This window comes from Lissotriton vulgaris, chromosome 6, assembly GCF_964263255.1.
Source record: "Lissotriton vulgaris chromosome 6, aLisVul1.2, whole genome shotgun sequence".
Lineage (NCBI taxonomy): Eukaryota > Metazoa > Chordata > Amphibia > Caudata > Salamandridae > Lissotriton > Lissotriton vulgaris.
In genome coordinates, this window is record NC_141694.1 from 1620609115 (window position 1) to 1620635650 (window position 26536).

At 46.4% G+C, this 26536-nt stretch overlaps 1 protein-coding gene across 2 annotated transcripts; it reads left to right on the forward strand.

Annotated features, from left to right (window-relative positions):
- The first annotated feature begins 1009 nt into the window (after positions 1-1009).
- On the forward strand, positions 1010-12347 carry SIX2 (SIX homeobox 2). Of its 2 annotated transcripts, none has more exons than XM_086925450.1 (2): positions 1010-2104; positions 11466-12347. In XM_086925450.1, exons 1-2 carry the CDS (start codon positions 1539-1541, stop codon positions 11764-11766), a joined length of 867 nt encoding a protein of 288 aa, XP_086781576.1. In that variant the 5' UTR covers positions 1010-1538; the 3' UTR covers positions 11767-12347. The 2 variants fall into 2 exon arrangements, with proteins under 2 accessions (XP_086781576.1, XP_086781577.1); XM_086925451.1 differs by having other exon boundaries at positions 1010-2098.
- Positions 12348-26536: the final 14189 nt, after the last annotated feature.

Here is a 26536-nt window from a genome sequence, read left to right on the forward strand (position 1 = left end):
AATATTTGGGGCTAAAACATTAATATTTCGCCTTGCACATGGATAGTATGGAGGAATGCATGTATATATTTCTTAATATTAAAGGCGTGCACGTATCACATTTATTATGTTGCTCTTATTGTTAATACTATTAGTATTAGTCATTATTATCATTAATCGTTATTTTATCATTATTGTTTTGTTGTTGATCTAATTGCCACTGTTATGGATATTTTAATTTGTATAATTTGTATATTCAGTGTTTATTATTAGTAATAAAAGTTTTAATTATTACTGTCAACTTCATGATTTATTTATTTTCGATCGTATTAGCGCGAATTTTGCTCAACGGCATTCCAGCGCTTCCTAGAAAGCAATTGCAATGATAGCATCTGCGTTTTTTAATAGCTATCAGCCCAAAAAGTCCACACGTGCGGTGTTGTATTTACGAGACATGCACACTTGCATACAGTTGCACAGTTGTCAGGGAAGTTGCCTTTACTGGAAGGGTACAGTAACAGCCATATCCTTACATCTGCACTGGACAGTGAAACACTGAGGCGCAAAGACTGGCAGATGTTTGAGTGACATCAATCAGTGTGTGGAGAAAGTTCTGCCCTCGTCCCTGGGGCTCTCTACAGCGCTGCCCGGCCAGTGAGAGGTCTGTCAGGAGCTCCGGCCCAGGACAGGGCATTCATTACCCGCTACCACAGCGCCCCCTTCAGCCTACGGAGGCGCAGCTCTCCCTCCTCTCGCCTCCGGCTGGCCGCCGGTCACGGCTCAGGTTTCCCGGCTTCGCTGCGAGTCCAGGGAGCTGTCAACCCTGGGAGGAGGGGTCCCGCCCACTCCCGGATCGGGTTCCCTTGACTGACAGCGTCTCCGCGGCAACCCCATCCCCGGCTCCCACCACCGCCTCCCGCCCGCCCCGGGGTCAGGTGTCCTACCAATCAGCGCGCGCCCGGGCCCTTCTCATGGCCGCTTAGAATAATATTATGAAAAAGCTGCCGGGGCAGCCTGAGAGAGCGAGCAGACCGCGGCACTCCATCACCGTCAGCCCCACGCTGCCGAGAGGCTTCAAGTTAAAGGGTGGGGGCGCACTCCCAGCGCCGCTGCAGAGCCGAGACAATAGACACCCAAAGTCAAGTTCCTGCGCAAGAACTTCACAAAGTTTTCACATTTTCCTGGCGAAGGGATTGATTTTTTTTCTGATTTTGCAAGTGTGTTGCAGGAGCTGCATTTTGAAGATAAAGTGGAGGACGGTGCATTTTTTTAGGATTTTTTTTCTGCATGGATTTATGAGAGCTATTGCGGCTGTGAACGACAGGGGGGCCCTTAACATTGCACCCAAGGACCCCCTAGCCGAGTCCCCTGGTGACCAACAAACATTACAGACCACAGACTTACTGCAGTAAAGGAGAGGACAGCGAGGGGCTGCTGTGGGTCCTCACCCTCCTCCAGGTGGGACCCCCGCACCACCCGCAGAAGGAGCACTGGAAGAGTAGGGGGACGCCCCTGTGCCCCCAGCTCTGCTCCTCCGTGCCCGGGCGGCAGGGGGCGCCATGTCCATGCTGCCCACCTTCGGCTTCACCCAGGAGCAGGTGGCCTGCGTGTGCGAGGTGCTGCAGCAGGGCGGGAACATCGAGCGGCTGGGCCGCTTCCTGTGGTCGCTGCCCGCCTGCGAGCACCTGCACAAGAACGAGTCGGTGCTGAAGGCCAAGGCGGTGGTGGCCTTCCACCGCGGCAACTTCCGCGAGCTCTACAAGATCCTGGAGGCGCACCAGTTCTCGCCGCACAACCACCCGAAGCTGCAGCAGCTCTGGCTGCGGGCGCACTACGTGGAGGCCGAGAAGCTGCGCGGCCGGCCGCTGGGCGCCGTCGGCAAGTACCGGGTGCGCAGGAAGTTCCCGCTGCCGCGCTCCATCTGGGACGGCGAGGAGACCAGCTACTGCTTCAAGGAGAAGTCGCGCAGCGTGCTGCGTGAGTGGTACGCGCACAACCCCTACCCGTCCCCGCGGGAGAAGCGGGAGCTGGCCGAGGCCACGGGGCTCACCACCACCCAGGTCAGCAACTGGTTCAAGAACCGGCGGCAGCGGGACCGCGCGGCGGAGGCCAAGGAGAGGTATGAGTAAGTACTGGACTCGAGCGCCTTGGGGCAGTCTAATGCCCTGCCACCCTCTACTGTCCTGGCATGCCCTGGTCCACTGTCTTGTTCCTTGGCCCATCTCTGAGCCTGTCTGGTCACCTGTCGTCTTGTTTGATGCCCTGGCACAGCCGACTACCTAGCTCCTCTCTGTTACCAGTGAATGTTCCCTGGCCCTTCTCTGATGCCCTCTCCGATACCCTGTGTTCTCCATGCTCAGTCACATGTCTAATGTCTCGTCACCTGTTTGATTTCCTGGTGCCCGGCTGACCTAATTCCTTAGCAGGGGTCCCTGGATGAATACAAACGTTAATGCCCTGGCTTCTGCCTTGTGCCCAGGCGCCCGTCTAATGCTCAGGATCAGACTTGGACAGAAAATAGACCTCACCAGCAAAATAAAAAAGATGCCGCCATAAGCGTGTCAGATAGCTAAAAATAATGTGGTCCCCATTTGCGAATCAAAGCAGTTCCAAGCCTGTAAAGACCGGCTGAATAAGTGTTTTGGAAGACTGCGTACGCGTGTGTTTGCTCCGGGCAATAGTAATGGTAATATCAGAGAAATAAACAGAACAAACGGTTGACCAGACCATAAAACATTCCCCTAAAAACTCCTGACACACTGGACTGTCAAGCCAGCCCTTCGGACACTGCCTGGTTGCCCTATCGACCAGTCCAGTCTCGCTGATGTTTTGCTCTGGTCAGGGCCAAGAATTATGTGATTGGGCTGTTGACGGCGAATTTCGCATATCCACAGATTTGCTGCATTTGCAACATATTCCATCCTCTGCAGCATATTGTGCAGATTGTGTCCAAAACAGATTTTGTTTCTACCTCATATGGTTTAAAAGTTACTAAAATGCAGTGACATTTTGCTGCACGGTAGAAGGCTATTTGCAAAGTTGCTCTGTTCATTTCCTGTTGCTTATTACTATATTTGGGTATTAAACTGTTACTAATGGGGTGCAACCACTGCCCAGACAGTGTTACCAAGATTAAAAATCACGAAATAGTGAAGTGATAACATTACAAAATGTGCAACACTATGCCAGCATAATCTCGCCTTTTTTGTCGCATAATTGACTCGACTCTGTTGCATAATTTGACTCTCCCCTGACGCATAATTCCAGTAGCCCTGGCCATAGTCTAGTTTCCTGTCTGATGCCCCGGCCCCTCTGCAATGGATTGTATGATGCGTTCCTATGTGTGATACCGTGGCCCACTCCCGATGCACTGTAAGATTACATGTCTCTTCGATGCTCCGTGTGATATCTTGTCTCCTGGAGCCTCTGCCCTTGCCTGGTTCCTTGGCTGATGCCATGTCCCTCGCTGAGGTCCCGCCCTCTGTCTGATGGCCTCTCCCCTCTCTGATGCAATTGTCCCTGTCTGGTTTCCTGTCTGCGATGTGGCACCAACCTGGCGCTCGTTTATCCATCAGCTGCCTTTGACGTGTCTGGCACCCTGTCCTCTGCCGGGCACCAGCCTGGTGCTCTTTTGCCCATCTGCTATCGTGGACTTGGCTGGTACCCTGTGTCTTCCTGGTTCCTAGTCTCCTGTCTGACGTTGGCATCTGCCCCTGCCATACCTGATGGCTTTGCACTTCCTGCTCCACCGCCCCTATCTAGAGTTTTATTCTCTATCTGGTGGCTTTCTCTTCGTCTGGTGGCCCCAGTGTAATGCCAGAATCGCCCATGCATTCGCTGGTGCCATATTTGTCTATCCGGGCCCGTTCTGATGTCCTTTCTGTTTCCTGTCCTGCCTGGCGCCTAAAAACACAAGGCCCCGTTTAACGCCCCTCACCTTTTGGGTGTGCTGTCTATGCTTGTTTATCGCATCTGACGTTCAAACACTGAAGCTCTTGTGTCTGTTTCTTTGATCCGCTTTCACTCTCAAGACTCCTTTTTTCTAAGAAGGTTTATCGGGGAAACGTTGGACCCCATGTTGTTTCCGATTCTGCACGTATTAATGACACACCAAACGTATTAACCAACAATGTCATGTCCTGTGAGACTCTGTGGCGTGTTTCTGTGTGTTCGAGTGTGGCTCCATCTTGAATTGATCAACACGGACATTAAGCCCCAGCGCTTAGGATGGAGGCACGTGTGTCCACACTGTGGAGCACGACCTTTTATCCTGGCCCTAGTCCATGCCCAGCACCCCTGGACTACTTCCACCGATGCTCCCGCGCCTCGCGTGAGGTGTTCAGCCGCCTGTCTATCTTCATTGGCAGTGGCACCAGGAAGGGCAGGTTGCAAGTAGCAGAATGCAAGGCCCGCGACCTTCGGACACCTGCTAGGGGGCGCTGTTGACATGTGCCTCCACCTCGGACCTCTTCATCTTACTTACACCGACCACTCTTCCGCAGCTGTCCCTGCTTCCCAACTCTATGGGCGGCGTGCAGCGTCCAAGCTGAACACGATAACCCCAAATCACATACAGCTGCTGCATGATGTAGGCACTATTGTTTACATCTGCTGTCATTACTTCCGAGAACAGAAACACTACTGCACGGAAGGTGGCTGTGACTCCTGCACGACCCGTGCTCGCAAAAGACGCACTTCATAGGCTAAAGCTGGCAGTATGGACACATAACCTATAATGCACACTACTGACAGTATTTACACAGTCAATCTATACTTCATTAAGGGAAGTACTTACTTCTCCCGCAGTGTCCTGCGCTGCATCTATACTGTCACCTATACTGGGTGTAACGCGCACTGCGCCTGATTCACTCTGAGCGCTATACAGACACTACCTACTGTGACCTGCACCCCAGCTATACTGTGACCTGTACTGGGGCAAAGCACACTGCGCCCGATCTACCTGAGCTCAGTCCACGACATAAAATATACGACCCACAACCTGCATTAACCTGCATTTAACTGTCGCCCTACAGCAGACGTTGTTAGTTTCCAGCAGCCCGGAGTCCGGAGTCCTGTCATCTTGTTGCAGATACATTTTTCGTAAAGTACTTTCTTTTTTCGGTTGAGCTCATCATCCAGTTTGTGAGCAGAACAAACGTGGCTGCGTCTGCCCCCGCCTATGCACTCACCCACCCTTTTTTAGGCAAAACACTATCTACCAAAACATGTGAGACAAGGATTTGTGTACAAATATAACACCTTTGGAAATACAAGCGTTTAACTTAGAAATGTTTTCATTTCTCCTTTCTTGTCTGCCTTTGCATGTGCAAAGTTGGAAAAGTTTCAGAAGTTGTCTAGGCATAGTATTTTGCACTGTTGGAAACGTTTCAGAAGTTGTCTAGGCATAGTATTTTGCACTGTTGGAAAAGTTTCAGAAGTTGTCTAGGCATAGTATTTTGCACTGTTGGAAAAGTTTCAGAAGTTGTCTAGGCATAGTATTTTGCACTTTTAGACATGTTTTAGAAGTTGTCTTTGCGTATAGTACTTTACACTGGAAGGTAACCCTTCCAGTACTAAAGATATGCTAGACTCTGTCACACAACCTTGCACTTTGGTGCGAAGGTGTGTGCTGGTGCAGGGCAGCAAAATTCTGCAGGCGCCAGGGAGAGGGGAGAGCCCTATTTCTGTAGATATGGTCACTTTGTCTCCCTCCATGTCACCAACAGAGCAGCATGTTTGGCTGCTGCGCTGCTTGGGTGACAGTTTATTAAGTGCCCTTCCACACTCCGCCTTTTTTTAAACGATTGATAATATTGGAAATCCACACTGTAATCAAAGGGGAAGAGTGGGCTTGCTGATTCAGCATCTTTGAATTAGTAGCCAGGCACTTTGAGCCTCGTGTTCTCATTCGCTGCCACCCGCTATAGTATGTTTCTAAGCACTAGCACTGCCTCTTGGCCCATAGATGCCTGTGTATGGTGGACTTTTCCGAGAGAGCCGAAGCACCCGCCAGCAACCAATCACGCGGAGAAACACGCACGCAGAAAGCGCTGCAGCCATCGAGAGAAGGGGAAATAATCCGTCCAAAGACAGCGATGTATTAATGACGCGCAAAAGCCGAAACGTTTCAGGGGGGCATCCGTGCATCGCCATAACAAACACCCGAGTGTTCAAGTGAAAAAATAAAACAAACTAAAACTAAAAAAGAACAGGGGTCAGACACAAATTGTGCAATACAAATTCCGCATAGATAGCGGGAGGTACACCGTCAGAGGGCATGAGATGGTACGTAGGAGATGAAGAAGTTAATAAGGAAATGTTTCTAACATCTGAGAAGCTTAAGGGAGAAAAATAGAAAACACGACAATAACTGGCAAGTGAAGATGCAATATATAGCGCCTGAAAGAGAGTGGCATGTGCTAAACTGATGACTACGTGACTGCCTATTTTTTAACCCTTCGTGTGTCCCTGTGGGTCCCTTTGCCCATTTACGCAAGGCGCTCTAACATGCCATACGAGCGGCGCGAGGCCGCAAAGAAACCGCCCGTCACTAAACAAGGCCATAAAGTAAACATGTACATTTTCAAACTAAAATCTGTTTGTGTCGCTCTTTCCAGGAGTACCTGGTGGTATCCACAGTGAAAAAAATACTGCAGGGAATCTGTCGGCGTTTGCCTACAATGCGTTTGAGAGGCGGCAGATGCATTCTAAGACACTGGTTAGAATTTAGCATTTTCCAGGAGGTCCTTACTTCTGTTTCTGCGAAAATAAAAGTCGGTTCACGTCGTCATTGTTGAGACTTGTCCTTTCATGCGTCCTTACGTTAGCATTAAATGATAAAATTGCTTGTCCATGCCTATTTCGATATTTATCCACCGTCACTATATACATCAACAAAAAAATAAAAACAATTAATAATCCACAAACTTAAAAGATTAAAAGGTTTATGGCAGTATTTACCTACAGGGCCTCTTCACTGGAAAGTACCGTGATTAATGGCTGACACACCAATCAACCAATTAGCGTCTTGGGCGAGTCCTGGAAAGTTCGACTTCCTGGAAGGGTGTGGCCTACATCATGGTTAGCCTTCCTCATTCGAAGAACTAAACAGAGGTACACGGGAACGGATAAACATGTAATTGTTTATTTGTACTCGGTGCGTGAAAGTGCCACTTCAAGACTACCACTCTTAGGGGATGGAGGGACTGGTGCGCTGACCTGGAAGTGGCTGTCTGAGTTTGGGTCGTCAGATCCGGAAGTTGGGCTTCACTACCAGCTTTAGGGGCATGTTAGTATGAGCTCGACATGGTTGTCCCTCGTCTGGCCGGTTAGTCCTAACAAAAATCCCTCATTGCCTGTGTCTGAGAATAAACGACAGAGAGGAACACTCCCCGTTAGGGCATGCGCATTAAGTCGCTGGATTAGGCTATTAATACGTCCTTGGTTTTGAATAATCTAAAGAGAAAAAACTCTGCCACTCCAGGGAGTGTAACAACAACTACCCCTAGAGGGGCAGGTTAGAGAGATTGTGTGTGGTTTGGTGAACAACACCTCGAACTACAACTGTCGCTGGAGGGGAAGATTAACGTTGACCCGGAAATAGTTTTGGTGATATTGGTGCATTAGACTTGGGAGGCGGTTATCCGTCAGCATTTGAGTTTAAGCCGCATAGAACACATTGCAGCCCAAGGAATAAACTGTCCATAGAAGGGCAAGTTAGCTCTGACCCGAAAGTAGCAGTGGCGAATTTGATGCTTTCGACCTGTCAGGGCGGACCCAATGCTGTGTTTGACGGGGAGTTGAGGATGCGTCACTGAGCTACCCTTGTATACTCGGAAGATCCCACACGTGTCCCGGTGCTGCTTTTTGCAGCACGACCTACAAATCCGGTTATAAACCGAATACAATATGTTAAATATGGCAGTGCTTTAAACCTAATGCTTGCGTGTCTGGTGAAAGTAGTGCCAGGGAGCTAGGCTGCTGGAGGCCTGCGCGTGCTTCTTCCACAATCTGCCACATGAACACTGCTTTTATAACACGGGCCACAACAAAGTTCAGGACGAATCTATTCGGCTTTAAGCAACTCTAAGAGCCATCGGATTGGCGATCAAAAGAGGCCCCCGTGTTACTCCCGTATATCCATAGACTGGCGGAAGCTGAGACCCAGCAGCGGCCTGGGGGGAGTTTATGGGCCTACAGCGTCGCGCTTCGGTGTCCAAAAGTGAAACCGCACACACCCGTCTTGTCATAAAGTGTATCGAGAACAATTGACGAATTTACGGGTCCCGAGGGATTACTGGCAGTCCATATGAGCAGATGTATATAATTCGGGCCGTGCTGTGTTGATCTATTGAACTGTGCAAATAACACCGGCCCAATGCTTTTCAATGGCCACGACTTTACCGTGTTTTGTGGCCACGTCACTGCAAGACAAACATAAAAGGCGGCATCGTGTTGTAAACGGAACACAGGCGCTGCTGCCAGAAACCTCTGTTTGGGTCATGTCGGGGTGAGCGATGCTGCTGCTATGTAATTATCACGCCCCTAGTTAAGCAGAATGTATATTTAACGAAAATTACACAGTTTATATACGTCATTCCAGGGGCCGCTGACACCTGCGGTGACATACAGCTAGTTAGGGTCAACTGAGTCATCAACTCTTCTCAGGTCTGTAAATGACCATTACATTGGGTAATGGCGATATATGATATATCGGTGGTTTAGAAACGGCAGGAGTGCGCCATGAAGCAACGAGGCATCCGGTACACCCTGGCAGTGCTATCTTCTTGCCACAGCGAGGGCCACCGGAGAGGGGGGGGGGGGGGGGTCCACGTGTACCTGGGATGCTACCAACCACGTCACACATCAAAGGCTCTATTTCCAGGGTGCAGTCGAGCGCGTGCACTCGGGGCCTCTTACTGGGTGGGCGCTCCTTTTTTCTAATGCTGCCCTCGCGCCAATCAATGTGGGGTGAGATAACTTGCGAATTTAATACTGGTTGCAGTACTGAGACACGCACACAAGTGTTAAATGCAATAACACATGTATCTGGGTATACATGTGGGCTAATGGCTCAGAGTGACAGGGAACTAATGAAGTACAGGAAATACGGGGAGACGAAACCACCGAGGAAATATACACATGGATGTAGATGTAAAATTGGAAGTACACGATTGTTAAAACAACCATCTGCTAACTAAAATCTAAAAAAAGTTAGTAAAACCGTGAATAAAACTTTCTGCGTAAACAGTTAATAAGAAACCTCAAATATGAAACACCTGACAACAACAAAATAATAGAATACAAACCTGAACGAATAGCCAAATAATTCACTTGAAAAACAATCCCTGGTCAATAAAACCGGGAACTGTACGAGCGCTGACAGATCGGAGCCGCAGCAGGCACCAAACCCGAGGCTGTCGTGCTTGCGTCTCTCAAACTGACCAGTGCCCAGGGCCGCTCTTCGGAGCAGGCAGTAGCGCGGGCTAACCTTGCACATTGGTGCTTGAGGCTCCCGTGACTGGCCAGTGCCGTCTTTGTCCCTCCCTCAAGGGCACTGAATGACCCGACACCGGTCCCGTCCGGTCACTGGGAAGAGCACGGCCCGTGACGACGTCATCGCTCCTCTCTACTGCGCAGCAAAGACCACAGAACTATCCCATTTGCGGGTATTGAGATGAGAAGGCGCCTCTGTTTAATTCAGTATAGCCTCTAAAAACGAGGCAAGGAAATACATTGCACAGTGGTTAGGTTAGCAAACCCTCTGTAGGTGCACATGAATTTATTTTGGGAAGTCGGTGGCCGTGAATTTTTTTTTCCCATGAGTAGTACCCCACTCGCCCTCATTCTGAAGCTCACTGAACTTAATTCCTCGAATAATCGTCACCCTATTGAACTGAATATATTTAACAGAACACACTTCTTGATTTTGCACTTTTTTATTGTGGAATTCGCTCAAATGAATTTTGGTAGAGTACCGTCGACCTTTTCAGCAAGAAAATGTTAAAAGTCATCCCTCAGATATGAAGGCTCGCCCTCTCCCATAGTTGCGCATTTCCTCGATAGCGTTGTCCCCGTTTGCCTGTCTTTACCGGCTCCTCGTTATTCCTTATCCTGTTCTTTTGTGATTTCCAACCCTGCTTTCTTTCATTATGTAACCCTATGAGGTTTTTTGTTTCTCCCTATCTCTGTTGTTTTGCGTGTTTAGCCTCGTCAAGGGCCCCTTTCCCTTCTGAGTTTTCAATGTGTCTTTTCTATACTCGCCAGTCTTTTCATCCGTTGTGCTTCCAACCTGATTTCGTGCCTGTTCCTCGGAGGTGTTTCGGTATTTCTCTTGTTTCTTGCCTGTGTGCGTTTTCTCTGTGCGGTTCTCTTTTGTTCTGCTGAATTTTCACGGTTTCCGTCTGTCTGGCGTCTCGCCCTGTACTGCGTTTTCAGCATTTCCGTGTCTTTCTCTGCAGGTTTCAGTCTGTTGCTGTGTCTCTTCTTGTACAGTGTGTCTAGTCTGCAGTGGCTGTTTGCCTGTAGTGGTTTCAGTCTGGTCACCCTCTCCCCTGTTTTAGTACGTTAGCGTCTCTGTCGTTCCTCTTTTTCTCATTCGACTGTCTCTGTCCCTTCCACTGCTGTGATTTCAGACTGCCTCTCGCTCTCCTGTTTTTTTTTATATCTGTGTGTCTCTTCCTCCTCACCTCTTCTACTCTTTCATTCTGTTGTGTGTCTCCGTCCTTTCCACTGCTGTGATTTCAGATTGCCTCTCGCTCTCCTGTTTTTTTATATCTGTGTCTCTTCCTCGTCACCTCTTCTACTCTTTCATTCTGTTGTGTGTCTCTGTCCCTTCTACTGCTGTGATTTCAGACTGCCCATCGCTCTCCTGTTTTCTTATATCTGTGTCTCTTCCTCCTCACCTCTTCTACTCTTTCATTCTGTTGTGTGTCTCTTTCCACTGCTGTGATTTCAGACTGCCCCTCGCGCTCCTGTTTTTTATATCTGTCTCTTCCTCTTCACCTCTTTTGCTCTTTCATTCTGTCGTGTGTCTCCTCCACTGCTGTGATTTCAGCCTTCTTCTCTGCATCCTCTCTGTTTATGCTCCAGTGACTTCTGTTCCTTTCATTTTGTTCTCTTTTCGTCATTTATCGGGCTTCGGCTGTATGGCTTCTGCTTTTGCGTCTGTCCCTTCTGCTCCGTTTCCTGTCTGTTTGCGCGTCTCTTCCTCTGTTGTAGTTTCAACCTGGTCCATATAACCCTCTCTGCTCATTTTTACCCCTTGTATTGCTGTATTCTCCTTACAGTGTGTTGCTCTGTCATTTATATCCTCACATCTCTTAGCCTGCTGCTCAGTGTTTTGTCAGTTTCTGCTTTAAGTTTCCGTTTCTGCTGCCCTCCATCCAGTCTCCCCCCTCGCCACCTCTCTGCCCCTGTGGTTTTGTCCATTTTGAGGCTCCGTGCCGGACACAGACAGTAACCTCTCTGTCCATTTTCCTCTACAGGGAGAACAGCGAGAACTCCAACAGCCACAACTCCTTATCGTCCTCCATGAACGGCAAAAATAAGACAGTTTTGGGGAGTTCCGATGAGGAAAAGACGCCCCTGGGAACTCCGGAGCACCGGTCCTCGAGCCCGGCCATGATGCTCTCCTCGAACCCTGGTCTGCACCCCCTGCATGGCATGGGACACCCCCAGGGCCCAAGCGCCATCCCCGTGTCCGGACCAGACCCCATGCACCACCACACTTTACAGGACTCCATCTTGAACCCCATGTCCTCCAACCTGGTGGACCTCGGACCCTAATAGGAGCCCCAGGGGACTCGGGTAATCAGCGAGGAGGGATCCTGACTGGACAGTGGCAGCCTCGGGCTGGCTGGATGGATGAATGGATGGTTTAAGGTACTGCAATGAACTGCGGAAGTGGAGTACGTGCAAAGGCAGGCCGGAAGGGTTTACAAGGCTGGTTTTTGGTGGATTCACAACCCAGCATACTTGCTGGGAGCTGCGAACGTCTCTGTAGCCTTGTCACGTTTTTATGTTACATGTACGTTGCCAATATGCCTAAAGCTAAATACACCCAGGCCATAAATATTTGGGACACCAGGCGGACAAGGTGTAATAATTCACTCCTATATCGCAGGTATATATTATACGTTTACAGGACTCGCAGCAGCATGTCGCAGGAGCACCGCGAAAGATGCCCTGTGCCAGCCGGGTCCGAGCATTTGCCCACTGCCCTCTGGTAGCAACCTGGCACGGTGCAGTCACCTACAGCTGGACGCTCACACGACCCCTCCAAGCGACCAAGAGCTGCAGAGCGAACCACCGGTCACTAAATGTCTTCTTCTTTGTTTATATTGTGTGAATACATTCTTTCGAAATATTTCTGCTTTTATTTTATAATAAAATATTGAAATAAAATAATACATTACATGGACGTATTTAATGTGACATAGAGACATTGCTTGAAGTAAAACGGCAGTTAGTGCGCAAACTCACAAAAAAACGTAACCACACCTTTGTTTTTTGCCTCTAGTACACTTTGGTAAGCCTTTTTTTCAGAGTTGCCTGACTTTGCTCCCTATTACTGAGGTGTAGTAATTGGACACATTGTTTTTCTGTTTTAAAAATATATGGGCACGTACACATCGTCAGTGGAGTTGGAATACAATTGTAATCCGAGTTGCAAGGCTCACAGTGCTGTCTGATTTGTTCAGCTTTCAGGTAGTTTCCAAATTTACGCCATTCTGCCATGAAGACTGCTGGCCACATTGCGATGTGTAATAATACAGATTAGAGCAGGATAAAACCAGAAGGAGGCTGGAACCCCTACCCCACCCCCCTCTCTTGGCATATTAAATTCAGATGATATATTTCATGGCTGTGTTTAAGTGACTCCGCTCTAGAGCAGTGTGGAATTTCTGAAATTCACTTTGCATATCCTGTGTGAAGAAAGAACACAACGCCAAGACCCCATACAGAAGTATTGCGAGAAACTAATGAGGCTTATCTAAAAGAAAATCTCCCCCACAAAACAATTTCTGCTTGTGGCAGCTCCCAGTGAAAATAAATGTGCGACATTTCGTACATTTCATGGCCGTAAATAAAGTCACGTAGTTCGAATCTTCTCCCACCTCATGCAGCACTATCACCAACCAGCACTTCGACATTTCAATGTTTATAAGTCTCCCCTCTCAGACAATCAGTGTCTCCACGGAGACTAGAAATGTATGCAATGTCAGCTCCGGGAAACCTGTGTTTTGTGTATGGTAATTGTATGAGAATCGCCAGTAGGCACTCATTTTGTCATTGACTTTGTTTACAGAAGCAACACCGCGGAACCCGCTTTGTCAGCAGCCGAGCCACACCTCTGGTGTTAGGGAAGACTAAACGGATATTTTTACGTTGTTCTTTTTCTTCTGGTGGTAATACAAACGCGTCCATTTTAGGTTCTAAACTTCTGACATCCATTGCTTAACCTTACTGAGCGTCCAGTTGTAAACACCAGAAATCTCGCGATAAGATGATACTTCCTGCCTGTGTAGCTACCTTGAGATTCTGAACTACCACCAGCGTCCATTCTATCGTGTGATCTCTGAGGAGACACTTTGACTAATAAGGACATAGTCAAGGAGAAAAGTGTTAACTGACAAAACAGAGCCCTTTAGAACTGACTCGTGCACAAACTTTAATTACTACAAACTGTGAATACCTCTATCTCACATAGGATTGTTGTGTATTCTGAGGTGACACCCCCCACCCCCCATCCCCACACACACACACACACCCTCGGAAGGGTTGAGAAGGTTTGAACATGAGGTCTATTTTGACACACAGAGAACAAAAGCCCTCTCACAATTGCTAGTCATAAACAACTGTCTCGAGCCCCTCTCAGCTCAACCCACATCATTTCATCTTGACATTATGAGAGTCCATACAAATAACCCGATGAAGTAAATATGATGACACAGCTCATATTTTTATTATCCTCTTTTATGCACAAAACATAGACTCAGTAAAATCATAAAATTAATTAAAGATGGGTTGAACATAAGGAACAAACCAAATAAGCCTTATTTCCAAAAGTAATCTTTCATTACTTGGTTATTTGCACTTGTTTTGGTAGCACACTCATTTGAATTGCTTAGACTTGAAAGACATACTATAGTTACTAGGTAGAATTCTTACTTTTGTCCTTTGCTAACCAACCTCTTGATTTTACATCCTCTACCTCAGACTCTTCTCACATCATCTTACACTTCTACTGTTACAGTGTGTTAAAGTAGTTTTGTCTCACTTTTCTTGGACAAAACCACATTTGAAATATTCCAATTGCACTTTCTCTAAAGGTACTCATGAATCACAATATTTTGTAATCGATTGTAGTGCACCAAAGGTATTGAAAAAATGATGACACACACCATGAAGCTTCACTTTCACAAGGTGTCCTTGACATGTGCTCGTCTTCCTGATTCCTTTTTCTGAGGTTATACGATTCAACAGGCCCTGCCTCTGGATTTTCCATTTGAGAGTTTGCTTGCAGATGCACCCTCCAGGCATCAGAGGTTTTTTGGGCAGGGGTATAGCAAATTTACTATTATAAATCCAAACCTAGAACAATTTGGGGAAATTCATCTTTCCCCCAAAAGTCCAGGAGGCTTATTTACTATTCAAACTCTGGCCTTTGAATATGTAGGGGAAAGCTAAACAGATCCTAAAATTGTGAGAAACGTTTGGAATGTTGTAATTTTGCATTGCTGGCAAATGCTGCCCTGAGAATTAGTGCTGAAAGCAAAATATAAGAATCCCTTTAGGAGCATAGGAAGGCCAAGAAGATGAATGCAGAGTGATCACACATAAACACTAGCTTTGTGGTGATCTGCTGTTTTAGACACTGGCATTTCTCCAATTTTGACATACATGACAAGTAACAGACACGACAATTGGCTCTGCGCAGATACAGAACATGCCCTGTGCACATGACCTGCTGAGCACATCAGAAGGCCATGCCTAACGGATACTGGGAACAGATCATTTTTGAGTATAGGACATTGGCACAGCCCATGCACAGTGCGCAGTGTCTGCTAAGCATAGCAATGCCCATTTTTTCTGCAGTCAGGGGTCTTTTGGCTTTAGGGTAAGTCCAAAGTGCAGGAACTACCAATACAGAGGTGCTATGCTACCATATCTACCCTTTAATTGTGAAAATCATTTTTATAGGGTTGTTGTCATAGTTGTATTATCTTACAACAGTGGTTTTGTAGGAACACTGTCACACCAATTATTTAGTTTCCATAGTGCAGAGAAATGACATTATCCCTATGAATTAAGGATTTCAATGAAAAACGATAAAGTATTACATTATTCTACCCCATATAGCTATATTTCATAGTATTATTTTTGAAACCTCATTTTTTTGTTTCAAAAGCCATGAAAGTTAAAAAATGATAAAATAAAGCATTATGGAGTTTTGGTGACATTAACACATCATACTTACACATGTTTAAATATTATGTCATGATAAATTTGATTGATATATTTACTAGGTCTGGGTGGAGTTCGTGGAGTTCTACTCTGTGAAATTCCATAAAGTGCTGGAAAAACTCAGCTGCGCTCCACAGAGTTCCGCCAGTGGCAGAGTATGTTAAGTCACGCTGCACGCACTGAGTTTTAGCACCAGGAGTTTGTCCCGCCCTGTACGGCACTATTTGTCGCACCAGTGGGCGCTGCTGCTTTTTGCCTTCGAGTAGACATTCTCCTTGAGTGGCTGGTTCCTCAAAGCGAGCGGCACAGTTCTCAACATGAGCGGTCCCAAACTGCCATGACTGCCTGCGTGAAAAAATCTCTCTGGGAGAAGGTCTAGTGCATGATTTTTTCTCATAAGCGCTCCCCAACTTACTGTTTGTGAGACGCTTGTGAGAAAAAAACTCAGCTCTGCATTAATTCGCAGAGCTTTTGGGAACTCTGCAGTTCGTGCACATTAGACTAAACGGAGTGAGCTCCGCCAGTGGAGCGTAATTCTTCACCCACCCCTTATAATGACCCAGTACTGGAATAGCCACCATTGGTCTTCCTGCACTGAGGAAAGGAAGTTAACAACCTTTTGAGCAATCTGGCTTGTGAATGGGTGGTGACACGCTTGCAGCACTGTGAGAAAGAGGAAACATTCTTGTTACTGAGTATATGGGTCTTTTTGTTGTGTTTTTTAAAATGTCTACGACCTCTCACATTAAAACCTGTAGAATTTAAAGAAAATGCACAAACGGGAAGTGCTTCTCACTGCCACTTTGAAGAATCTTATATAAAACCATAATACAATTTAACAGAATTTATCCTCTTTATGTGTAGACTTACAGGGGGTCGCTTAGAGTCAGTCAGCAATGATTTTTATTAATGATGCCATTTGAGACGTCATCAATGATGTCATCAATTATGTCACAGAATGAGAACCAATGCTTTCTTGTGTTATACTTAGGTTTCCGAGGTTCTAAAGGTTGCTCTTGTCTATAAATTAAAGGTAAATAATTAATCTGAAGAAACTGAACCTATACTTAAAGAAAACAAAATTCAAGGTGGAATTGGTAAAGCAGACAACTCTCATAATAGAAGCTCAGCGGAATGGATGATGGTTTTGGCCCCAAGGATGCATACCTTCAAGTTCCACTTTTTCATCTTCACAAAAAATACCTATGATTTGGTGTGCAAGGTCATCACAGGAAATTTTTAGTACTTTCATTCGGGTCAACACATTACCTAAAGGTACTCACAAAGGTGTTAGCACAAATTGGAGCTCTCCTTCACAACAAAGGGGTCCTGGTGAATTCACACTTCGATGATTGGTTGAATAATTCATCAATAATCATGGTTCAAGAGCACACAGAGATCATTTGTCAAATTCTGACTGCTCATCATGAGAACGTAATTTCTTATTAGGCATGGATTGAGGTACACAAGAAGTGATATAGGCAATATCTTGTTAGGTTCAGTTACAGGTTTCAGTAACTTAAACCTGGGGTCAAACCTTGGTAGCTATAGCACAGAGTACACAGGCGTAACTTCGAGAAAATGAGTAAAGTTTTTAGAAATACCAAAACAGTTAAAAGTAAAAAACACAACATAATAACAATCCAACTTCATTGTATAAAAACAGGGAAAAAGTAATTACCAAAATAGCACTAAATGATACCAATCCAATAAGGTGAACCTGAGATTTGATTTTTAAAATATTTAAGTAAAAGATGCCAAAAAACACAAAAGTGCCATAGGTAGTCAGTGATCGAGGTAGACCAGGACCTAGGAGAAATTTGAGACGGACCTCAAATGAGCCCAGATACATCTCCCAAGCTTGACCCAGTTTTGACTTAGGTCCTGATTTCGTTCTTGACAGACAGGTTACTCCGTCACAATGGTGACGGATATCCTGTCCTCAGAAATATAAATCCCATAGCATATAATGGGATTTATATTTTGGCAGAGAGGATATCCATCACCATTGTGACAGAGTAACCCGTCCACCAAGATCTAAATCAGGCCCATAGTCTTTTTTTGGAAGTCAAAATCCTTCAGCAGGATAAGGCAGAAGGTTATATCCAAGGAAGGTTCCATGACATTCGCTAGGTGTTGAAAAAGGTCACGGTGAATCCCTTGGTCTTAGGGGTAGGAGGGTGGTTAGATACTTTTAGCACCTTCACCAAGTCAAAATTTCTACATTTGGACTTAGGACCTCATTTATATCTTAACTTTGTCAAAACGGCAACAGAGCAGCACCCCTGTTGGTCCACATTATCTTTTTTATTTTCAATAAGAAAATTCCACTTTGGCATTTTCTTTTTGGAAATCAAAAAGAAAACAGTTTGGTGCAAGTCTCAACCATGTTGACGGAGCCATGCACCAAACTGTTAAAACCATTGACAGGAACCACCTTGATGGGGGTTCATGGAAAATGCTTAGAAATTACTGCCAGCTTGGTGGTCTCTTCTAAATCTGGCAGATAGTACTTTCACCTGGGGGATGGAGTAGTTTACTCCATCGCCCTGGCAGAACAAAGAGCTGTCCATCAGTATATAAATCAGGCGTTTATTTTTCAGATCTCAGAATCCTCCACCAGGGCAAGTGTGCGGGCTGTGTCTGATGAGGGCCATCTGAAAAGTATTTGCTGCTGTGGTGAAGCGATAAGTGCAGGAAACCTGTTTCTTTAACCCAGAGAAGTCATGCCTTGCGCTGATCAGCTTGGCAGGTATGGCCCAATCCACATGCCTTTAGGTCAAAACATTTTCAGTCCAAGGTTTTCAAAGGGTTTAGGAAAAGTCCAGTTAATCACAACCAAGGGTCCCAGAACCTCAGGAATTGCAGTGGGGGTAAAGATTACTCCAGAACAGGCCACCAACATGGTCCAGATCTGGTCAAGTTGGTACTAGTCAGTTGAGAGTTGCTGGAAAAGCAATTTTTTTTATCTTTTTGTATAGCTGCAGCCAAACAGAAAGCCAATTAACTAATCCACATCTTTACCCTGAGTACACCAGAGAGCAGGTCCAGTCCTTCAGGGCTCCTCTCAAGTCACAGACATGCTTCTGTTTTTATTAACGTCCAGCAGCATTCTGAGAAGGATGCAGCTGATACCACATTTATGCCTGGCATTAGTCTTGTGGGTGGCACCTCCCTAACACATTGGGTAAACATGCCCAGGGATTACCCTACCCACATTTGCAGCAGTTCCTGTGTGTCCTACTGCAAACAACCCACAGTGCCCCTCACTGGTAAAACCCAATATGGGGAAACCCTCCTACCCTTGTACAGAGCCTGTGTGCCCACTGAGAGGTGAAGCCAAGGTAATGAGGACCCCCCTCCTCTGTGGTCACTCCAAACTAATTCTGGGGGCAGTTCTCTCCCCACTGGGTGTGGGGCCTGCCTGATTTTAAGCACCAAAGAAGGTGCCTGTCTAGATGTCATCTGATATTTCCTTGTGACAGTGAGGCTCTTTTGAAGCCAATTCAGTTCCAGGGCACTTTCCAACCTGTCTTCCTGTGAGGGAAACAGACCCAAGCTTTTATCTATACTCTGGGAGCAGTTTTCACACCTCATCTGGGCTAAGCACTTACTGGGACACTGCTATAGAACTAATGCAAATTAGTCTCCAGGATTTTCAGGCAGAGAAAAGGTTTTCTAAAAGTTATGTTTCCTTAACATTTATTGAAAATCCAACTTCAGCACAGAGTTGGGCTTTACATAAGTATTAAAAACGTTAACCTAATTATATATCTATTAATCAATGCTCACACGCACTCAATAATTTCACAAAATGGTGGCAGAACACATGTAAGGAACAAGGAGGCATGGACAGTAAACCGAATATTGCCACCTATGGGACACTGATTTAACAAAATGGTAGACAAGCACATGGTAAGGAAGGTGGTGGCTCAGATGACAAAAAGTAACATGGCTGCAGTGGGGCCCCTTCTCCCCAGCTCCAACACACACACACACACACACACACGCACACACACACACACACACACACACACACACACCCACCCACACACACACACAAGCACATGCCCACACACACACATGCACATCAGGCGAAGCTTGCAGAGAACAAAGGAAAATGTACATCTGGCATTTTTTCAAGGACCTCAACATGCCTCTAAAATAATAAAAAATATCTCTACGATAGTAGCAAAAACCATTTGAAGAATCCATTATAAGCAGCATTAATGGCCTACTGTAGACTAAGCACTGAACAGTTCAAACATTGAGGTATAATCACAAATTTGGATGCAAAAATGAAAAGGAAGAAAGCATATAACCCTGGGCATCCGCCAGCCCAACATGCTTCTTGCCCTTAGACTGTTATCTCTTACTTCCTCATGGGCCTGACTTGAACCCTAGATTCCAAACTCTAGGCCATCCTTCAAGAAATAAACATTTTAAACAAAATATTGAAAAAAGCAAAAAACGAATGGTGCCTGCACTTGCTCAAGCTTCAATCATTTTCCAGTGTGCTGCCTTGAACTTACTTGTTTTCCCCTTAAACATGCCAAAAATTCCAAAGAGGGTGTGCTGCAACATAACTTGCAAACAAAGGATGAGTGATGCTGTAAGAAATTGGGTCCCTGGTTGGCTGAGGTATAAGCTCTGGTCAAGCAGCAACCACAATCCTTGTCAGGTTATGGTGCAAGCAAGCCCCAAATTAACCTGTACTCACCCCCCTTGGTATCTTGACACAGAGCAGTCAGACCTAACTCAGAGGCAATGTGTAAAGTATTTGTGCAATGCTTCAAAAACAGTGACAAAACACCACAAAAGGAGGCAACAATAGATTTGAAGAAAAAAGTAGATTGATGAATAAAACAAGACCAAAACAACAAAAACCTAAATAATGGAACTGCAGCGATTAAATTTTAAAGTTTGTAGTGAAAATAGAACCAAAAAGCACAAAGAGCAAACTGAATCACAAGTTCAGGCAGACCACAATGGAGCACAGGCCGGCTACAGGGACACAGTTAGGCCCGCTGAACAGTACCTTAAAACCTGGTTGCAGAGCGCTGCGTGGATTCGTGTCAAAGATGCACCACATAGACCAGGGGTACTCATAGTACGGCCCGCGGGCCGCCAGCGGCCCGGCAAGCCTTCCTTGGCGGCCCGTGGACCTTGCAGACATTGTACCAGTTTAAAAAAAAAAAAATCGAGAGAGCCAGGAAACATCGCCGGTTGCAGCTGCCTGTACTCGGGGAGGCTCTGCTCTAGGGGGGCCGGGAGATTCCAGCCGTAGAGTGGAGCTGCAGGGGCCTCAGAAGAGGTGAAACAGAACAAAGCCTCATTACTGGGCTGCCACACACGAGGAGGAAGGGGGGGAGGGGGCCATTTGAACTCAATAGGCGTTGCACGCCTGTATGTGGCACATATATTTCCTCTGTAGAAGCTCATGCTCCCCCGAGTAGCATTTGTTTTATCAACACTGAGGGAATGATAGTCTGAGCCAGCCCAGCCTTACTTGGAATCACTGCCCTCCGGATTACACCTAATCTCTGCTGCAGCGGTCCAGCTGGCTCTCGTGCACCCTCTACATTAGGGTGTCATTACTAATGTGCTGCAAATTTTTGGAAGGCTGGGGAAGGTGGTTCGATGTGTGCAGCAAAGAGCTCTTGCTTTTCGTGATATTTCAGAGGCGTCACTAGTGAGGTGCGGACAGCACATGGGGTGACACCACACCAATCTGGTTACGCTGTGTAAACTCTGGCAGTATTTCCAGCAGTCAAACACATCGACTAGTCTCCCGTCCTCCTCGCACACGTGCAAACACACTTCCGAATCAGCTCGTCTCCCTAACAAAGCCAATCCCTTCAGATGCAGCGGCGAGAAGCTCCCCTCCAATTTGAGAGCATCACTCAGAGCTTAAGTGTTGCACAGAAGGAGAGAGACGCGCATCTTTAGGCATCCTTGGGCGATCTGCTTCAGGAAGCAATCAGCAGAGCGAAGCTTGGTGTGTGAACACGGAGGTCATTTAACCAATCATGCAACATCGACAATGCCTTTAAATATGCAGTGTATACAATGCATACATGTTACGACAACTTCCTCACGACATATTAAAACATATCTGAGTAGGATAAGTGAGCCACTATGCAATAACATTTTAAAAAACACACAGTTTGAAAAACCTTTTATTTCACAAGTCTATTTGGTGGGTGAAGGGTACAGTCAAAATGTGTGTATGTTGGGGGGGGTGGGGGTAGCGGCTATGCATCATACTGTGCAAGGGTTAGTTAATTAATAAGGATTCCAACCGTAGCCCACCCCTCATTCGCAGTTTCTAGTGAACCAGGGTTCCTACCTCATGCAAATAAGTCACTGTTACGAGAAACCCTTCCCTAAAGCATGGAGTGTCATTAATCGCAAATCTGCAGACGCTTGCATTATCCCGTCCGTCCCCGCCGTTCTCTAAGCGCTGTGAAGCAGCAGGGGATGTCTGCATATTAAGGGCTGTTTTGCGCTGTCCAGTGTACGGCAGCTCCCGGGGGCGCTATAAGACAGCGCCCTACACTCATGCAGCAGGGACTGAAGCCCCCTATCTCTTCTGTGTTTATCTGCACCTAAAGAATGTTGCTGATGCTGACCGATGTGGACTTCTTCTTCGAGGGAGGGAGAGACAGGGGAGGGCGAGGGAGGGAGGGAGAGACAGGGGAGAGCGAGGGAGGGAGAGACAGGGGAGGGAGGGAGAGACAGGGGATAGCGAGGGAGGGAGAGGCTGAGGCAGGGAGAGTCAGGGGAGGGTGAGGGAGGGAGGGAGAGAATCAAGGGAGGACGAGGGAGGGAGAGAGTCAAGGGAGGGAGGGAGACAGGGAGATAGAGGGAGGGAGAGACAGAGGGAGGGAGACGGGAGGAGGGAGAGAGGGAGGGAGACAGAGAGAGAGAGGAAGGGAGACAGAGAGAGTGAATGAGACAGACCGGGGGAGGGAGGGAGAGAGGGAGGGAGACAGAGGGAGGGATGGGGACAGGGAGGGAGACAGAGGGTGAGAAGGAGGGAGACCGAGAGAGAGGGAGGGAATGACAGGGAGGAAGGGAGACCGAGAGGGAGCGTGACAGAGAGGGAGAAAGAGAGTGAGAGGGAGAGAGACAGAGGGAGGGAGACAGAGAGGGAGACACAGAGAGAGAGAGAGAGAGAGGGGGGAAGACAGAGAGAGGGAGGGAGACATAGAGAGAGAGGGAGGGAGACAGAGAGATAGGGAGGGAGACAGAGCGGGGGAGGGAGACAGAGAGAGAGAGTTGTGTGCATGCTGGGTCTGTTGGCTCCGTGGACGAAGACACACGCAGCAGGGGCCTGTGTTCAACCTCATGGTCGCAGGTTTTTTTTTGGCTCTAGCCCCGCCCCCCTCTCTCACTGACCCCGCCCCCACCATTGCGGCCCTCGGCCACAAACCACACCGTAAATTTTGCCCCTGAGAGAAAGTTTGTGAGTACCTATGACATAGACAAAGCAATTGGTCGGTTCCAAGATACAGGCTGCAGTGTGAGGTCCTGTTACATTGTCATTGAGGGTCCTGTCAACGGGGCTTTCATTGTGAAGTCCAACATCGGTTCTATCGGCATGCAACTGGTGATGCATTGGTTCGGAAGAGTTGTGAGGCTTCGATGTGAAATTTCTCTCGTTGTCGAGATCGCCGTCGACGAGAGATACGAGAACATGGGCTGTGGATGCACCGCGCCATTGGGGTGATGAGTCATTTCCGAGGACTGCGGTGGGTGATGCAGATCTTTGCAATGGATCCAATCCACACAGCAGTGGTGATGCAGTTCTGCTTGGGGATGAGCCCCTCAGTTGAGGGGAAGAGTTAGTTGTATTCTGGATGCGTCACTCAGCAGAGAAGATGCACCGGTTCTGATGGCAAGCACCTTAGGTCCAACTCCAAGGGTCCAGGACTGGGGTAGAACCACTTGGCAGGGTAGACTCACAGATGGAAGATCCAGGTGCAGGAGCAAGGTATTTGGAAGCCTATGCCCCTGAGGCTTCAGATAAGGAGGCCAGCCAACTAGCCCTTGGAGTCACTCTCGGTTCTGTTCTCAAGAGATGCGGGTCCAGTCCTTCTCAAGAGGGCAGCAGGCAGCAGGCCAGAAGATCAGGAGTCCAGCACAGCACAATACAGCAGAAGGGCACAGCAGTCCTTCTTCCAGGTAGAGCATCCACAGGTCCAGAAGACTTCTTAAGTGGCAATGTCTAATGCCCTTCTTTTATACCCAGCGGTGCCTCTGAAGGGGGAGAAGCTTTTAGAGGCATGCCTTTGAAGTGCAAAAAGGCCCTGCCTTCCTGCCCTGGCTCCAGACTAGCTACAGGGGGATGCAGCCCTTTGTGTGGAGACAGGGCGCAGCCAATTCAGGTGCAAGTGACACAGGGCGCAGCTCCCCCCTCCCATCCTGCCAGTGATGGTCCACTCAGTCACACCTAAGTTGCCATTGTGTATGGCTAGCTAGGGGGAATGCACCAAGCCCAACTGCCAACTACACCAAGCCATGTGACCAGAGACAGGCTGCAGGCATCAGATGGCTAATGCAAGAAAATACCAACTCTCTTAAAGTACAAGATAAAGAGGCTGGCCCTATTTAATTAGCGAGGTTGGGCAACTTTATTACGTCAGAACAAAATACACCTTTGCAGATAGTTATTTAGTCAACCCACTATTTGCATAATGGTCAAGTAATTTAATTGTCCTTACCTTGTTTTTGATTTTTAGACTTCTAGTTAAAAAAAATCCTCATTATACATACACACTGTTAATATCCATTAGAAAACATTGCCAAACCATTTTCAATATTTAAGCCCCATCAATTACATACCACACTATAGGCAAGACATTACAGAAAACATATTACATCAAACAAAGATGATTCATTACACCAGTCTTTTAGTTGATGAGTGCTGGAGTTTTCTATTCATAATCCCTATTTAAAAAAAATTAACTCCTAATTTGAAGCATCTACAGGAGATTGTGACAACACCTTATTTTCTAGGCCTCCATTGTACCTTTAGGATCAATCCATGATAGCTGTAGCCATCTCAGCTTATATCAGATAAGATGGTCCTTCGTTGATAAATGGTTTTCAGAATGTGTCCACATGTTGGGAAATGGGTTCCAAAATCGAATCACGCCTCGAGACCATAGGTTGTCCTGGGGGATTGTTTTCATCTTTGTTTATCTTTGGTAACAAGTATATTTATTACTGGAATTCTTGGGTTTACTTTTTCAAAAAATTCTAATTCTTGTGGACCAATGTAATCATTATCAAAGGCCTCTTGTAGAATTACCGAAATGTCTCCTTTAATGGTCTTAGTCGGCTCCATTGGTATTCGAGGATCAAACTCTTGGTCAGCAATTTGTCTATGTGCTTCCTTTATATAGTTATCCTTTGCCCATGCTACCACTGCATCACCTTTATCTGCCTATTTAATGACTATTGTTTTGTCATTTCATTTCATTAGTCTTAATTTCGATTTAGAAATCATAAAAGACAACATAATAAAAAGACTGAACATTACACAATTGAACCTATACATTAGCGTTTCATTCGGCAAATGATCATGATACCACAAAGCAGTACAAGGTTAAGACCAATTATCTGTTGTCCATACACTAGTTAAAACAATAAATTAAGTAAGTTGATTGGGAAATTTCATATGTTTTGACATCAATTCAGAATATGTACAACTCATTACCCAAAAATAAAAAGTTTATATTTAAAATCAGACAACACACTTTCTGAGTGTTACACAAACAACTTATATCTATGAGTATATGTTGGCTGGCATGATCAGTGTAGTTAATTTAAAATATCAGACAATTTCACTTTTCAATCACAATTTACGTGCTCGGATTATCCACATCCAGTGGAGAAACTTGGCAACAGCTATAACCACAGGTTGGGAATTTTCAGAACGAAGAATCCGTAAGGACTCACAACCTGTTTTAAGACCTTGCTGTAAACAGATAGGTTTTAACCAAATTTGCCTAGGCGCTTTGTACTCTGGGCAGATAAAAAGTATATGACCAATGCTTTCTCGTTGGGTGGGACAGAAAGGACAGCTAGTATTACATCCACCGTTCCATTTAGCCGTAAAGGAATTAATCAGGAATGTGCCCACCCTGAACTGGTGATATTTCTTCCGGTCCACAGGGGCGGTAAACCAGTCCCAGTAACCCTCACGAGCAGGAGAATGTTTTAATTCCATAAACTCTGTGGTTAACAACGGACTGGAACAGCGACCAAGACGCTTTAGTGAAACAATGTTCCAGTATAATTCTCTAAAGATTTTCCTTGGGGGGGATGGATTAGCTGACAGATCGTCCCACAGAAACGATAAACCCATAGCAAAGTATGTTGCTCTTGCCTCCCTCATCCATGGAATTTTATGGGCCCTATCAGCTTCTCTGACTTCGAGGAATGCCCGGGCATACTGGGATAATTCCGGAGTTACTCACAGTCTATTGTTTTGTCGTTTTTAAGGTCTCGCAAAGCTCTTTACTGATTTTTTAATGTTGTTTTTGCAAAAGTCCCTTTTTTCTCAAGTTGTCTCAAGGCAGAAAACACAACTTTTTCAAATGCAATGACGTCCTTTCGAGCAATATTTTGTGATGGACAAAATTTAGATTTTTTGCAGAGGCCTGATGGTTCCTCAACCTGATGGTTTTCCCACTTGGAAAAGAAAGCTTTTAAGCTAATTTTTCTGAAAAATTCTAAAGCTTCATTTTTTTTTGATAATCAAGTTTATTCGCTTTTGAAAAACAGACAGACAAAAGGACAGCATACAGTTTGTATGGTAGATCAAAATCCATCTCCAACAGACAAGAAAAGCCAAAGCTATGATAGAAGTATTCAAGCAAGCCACCCGGCTAAAATGCAATACATTGGTGCATAAGAAGATCAGAGCAAATAATTTAAAACAGTAAGTTCAGCCATTTGTCCCATACCTTGTGGAACTTCCCAGGACATCCCTGTGCCTCAAAGAGAGGTTCATCCTTGGCCGTTCCCCAGGCTACCCCCGGCCCCACCTTCACAGGGTAGGGATTTTGGCTTGTACACA

Excerpts from the sequence above, each read along its gene's own strand:
- SIX2 (XM_086925450.1), top strand. The coding sequence starts at position 1,539 with ATGTCCATGCTGCCCACCTTCGGCTTCACCCAGGAGCAGGTGGCCTGC. Across the intron at positions 2,105-11,465 it reads GAGGCCAAGGAGAGGTATGA|GGAGAACAGCGAGAACTCCA; the intron begins GTAAGTACTGGA and ends TTTCCTCTACAG.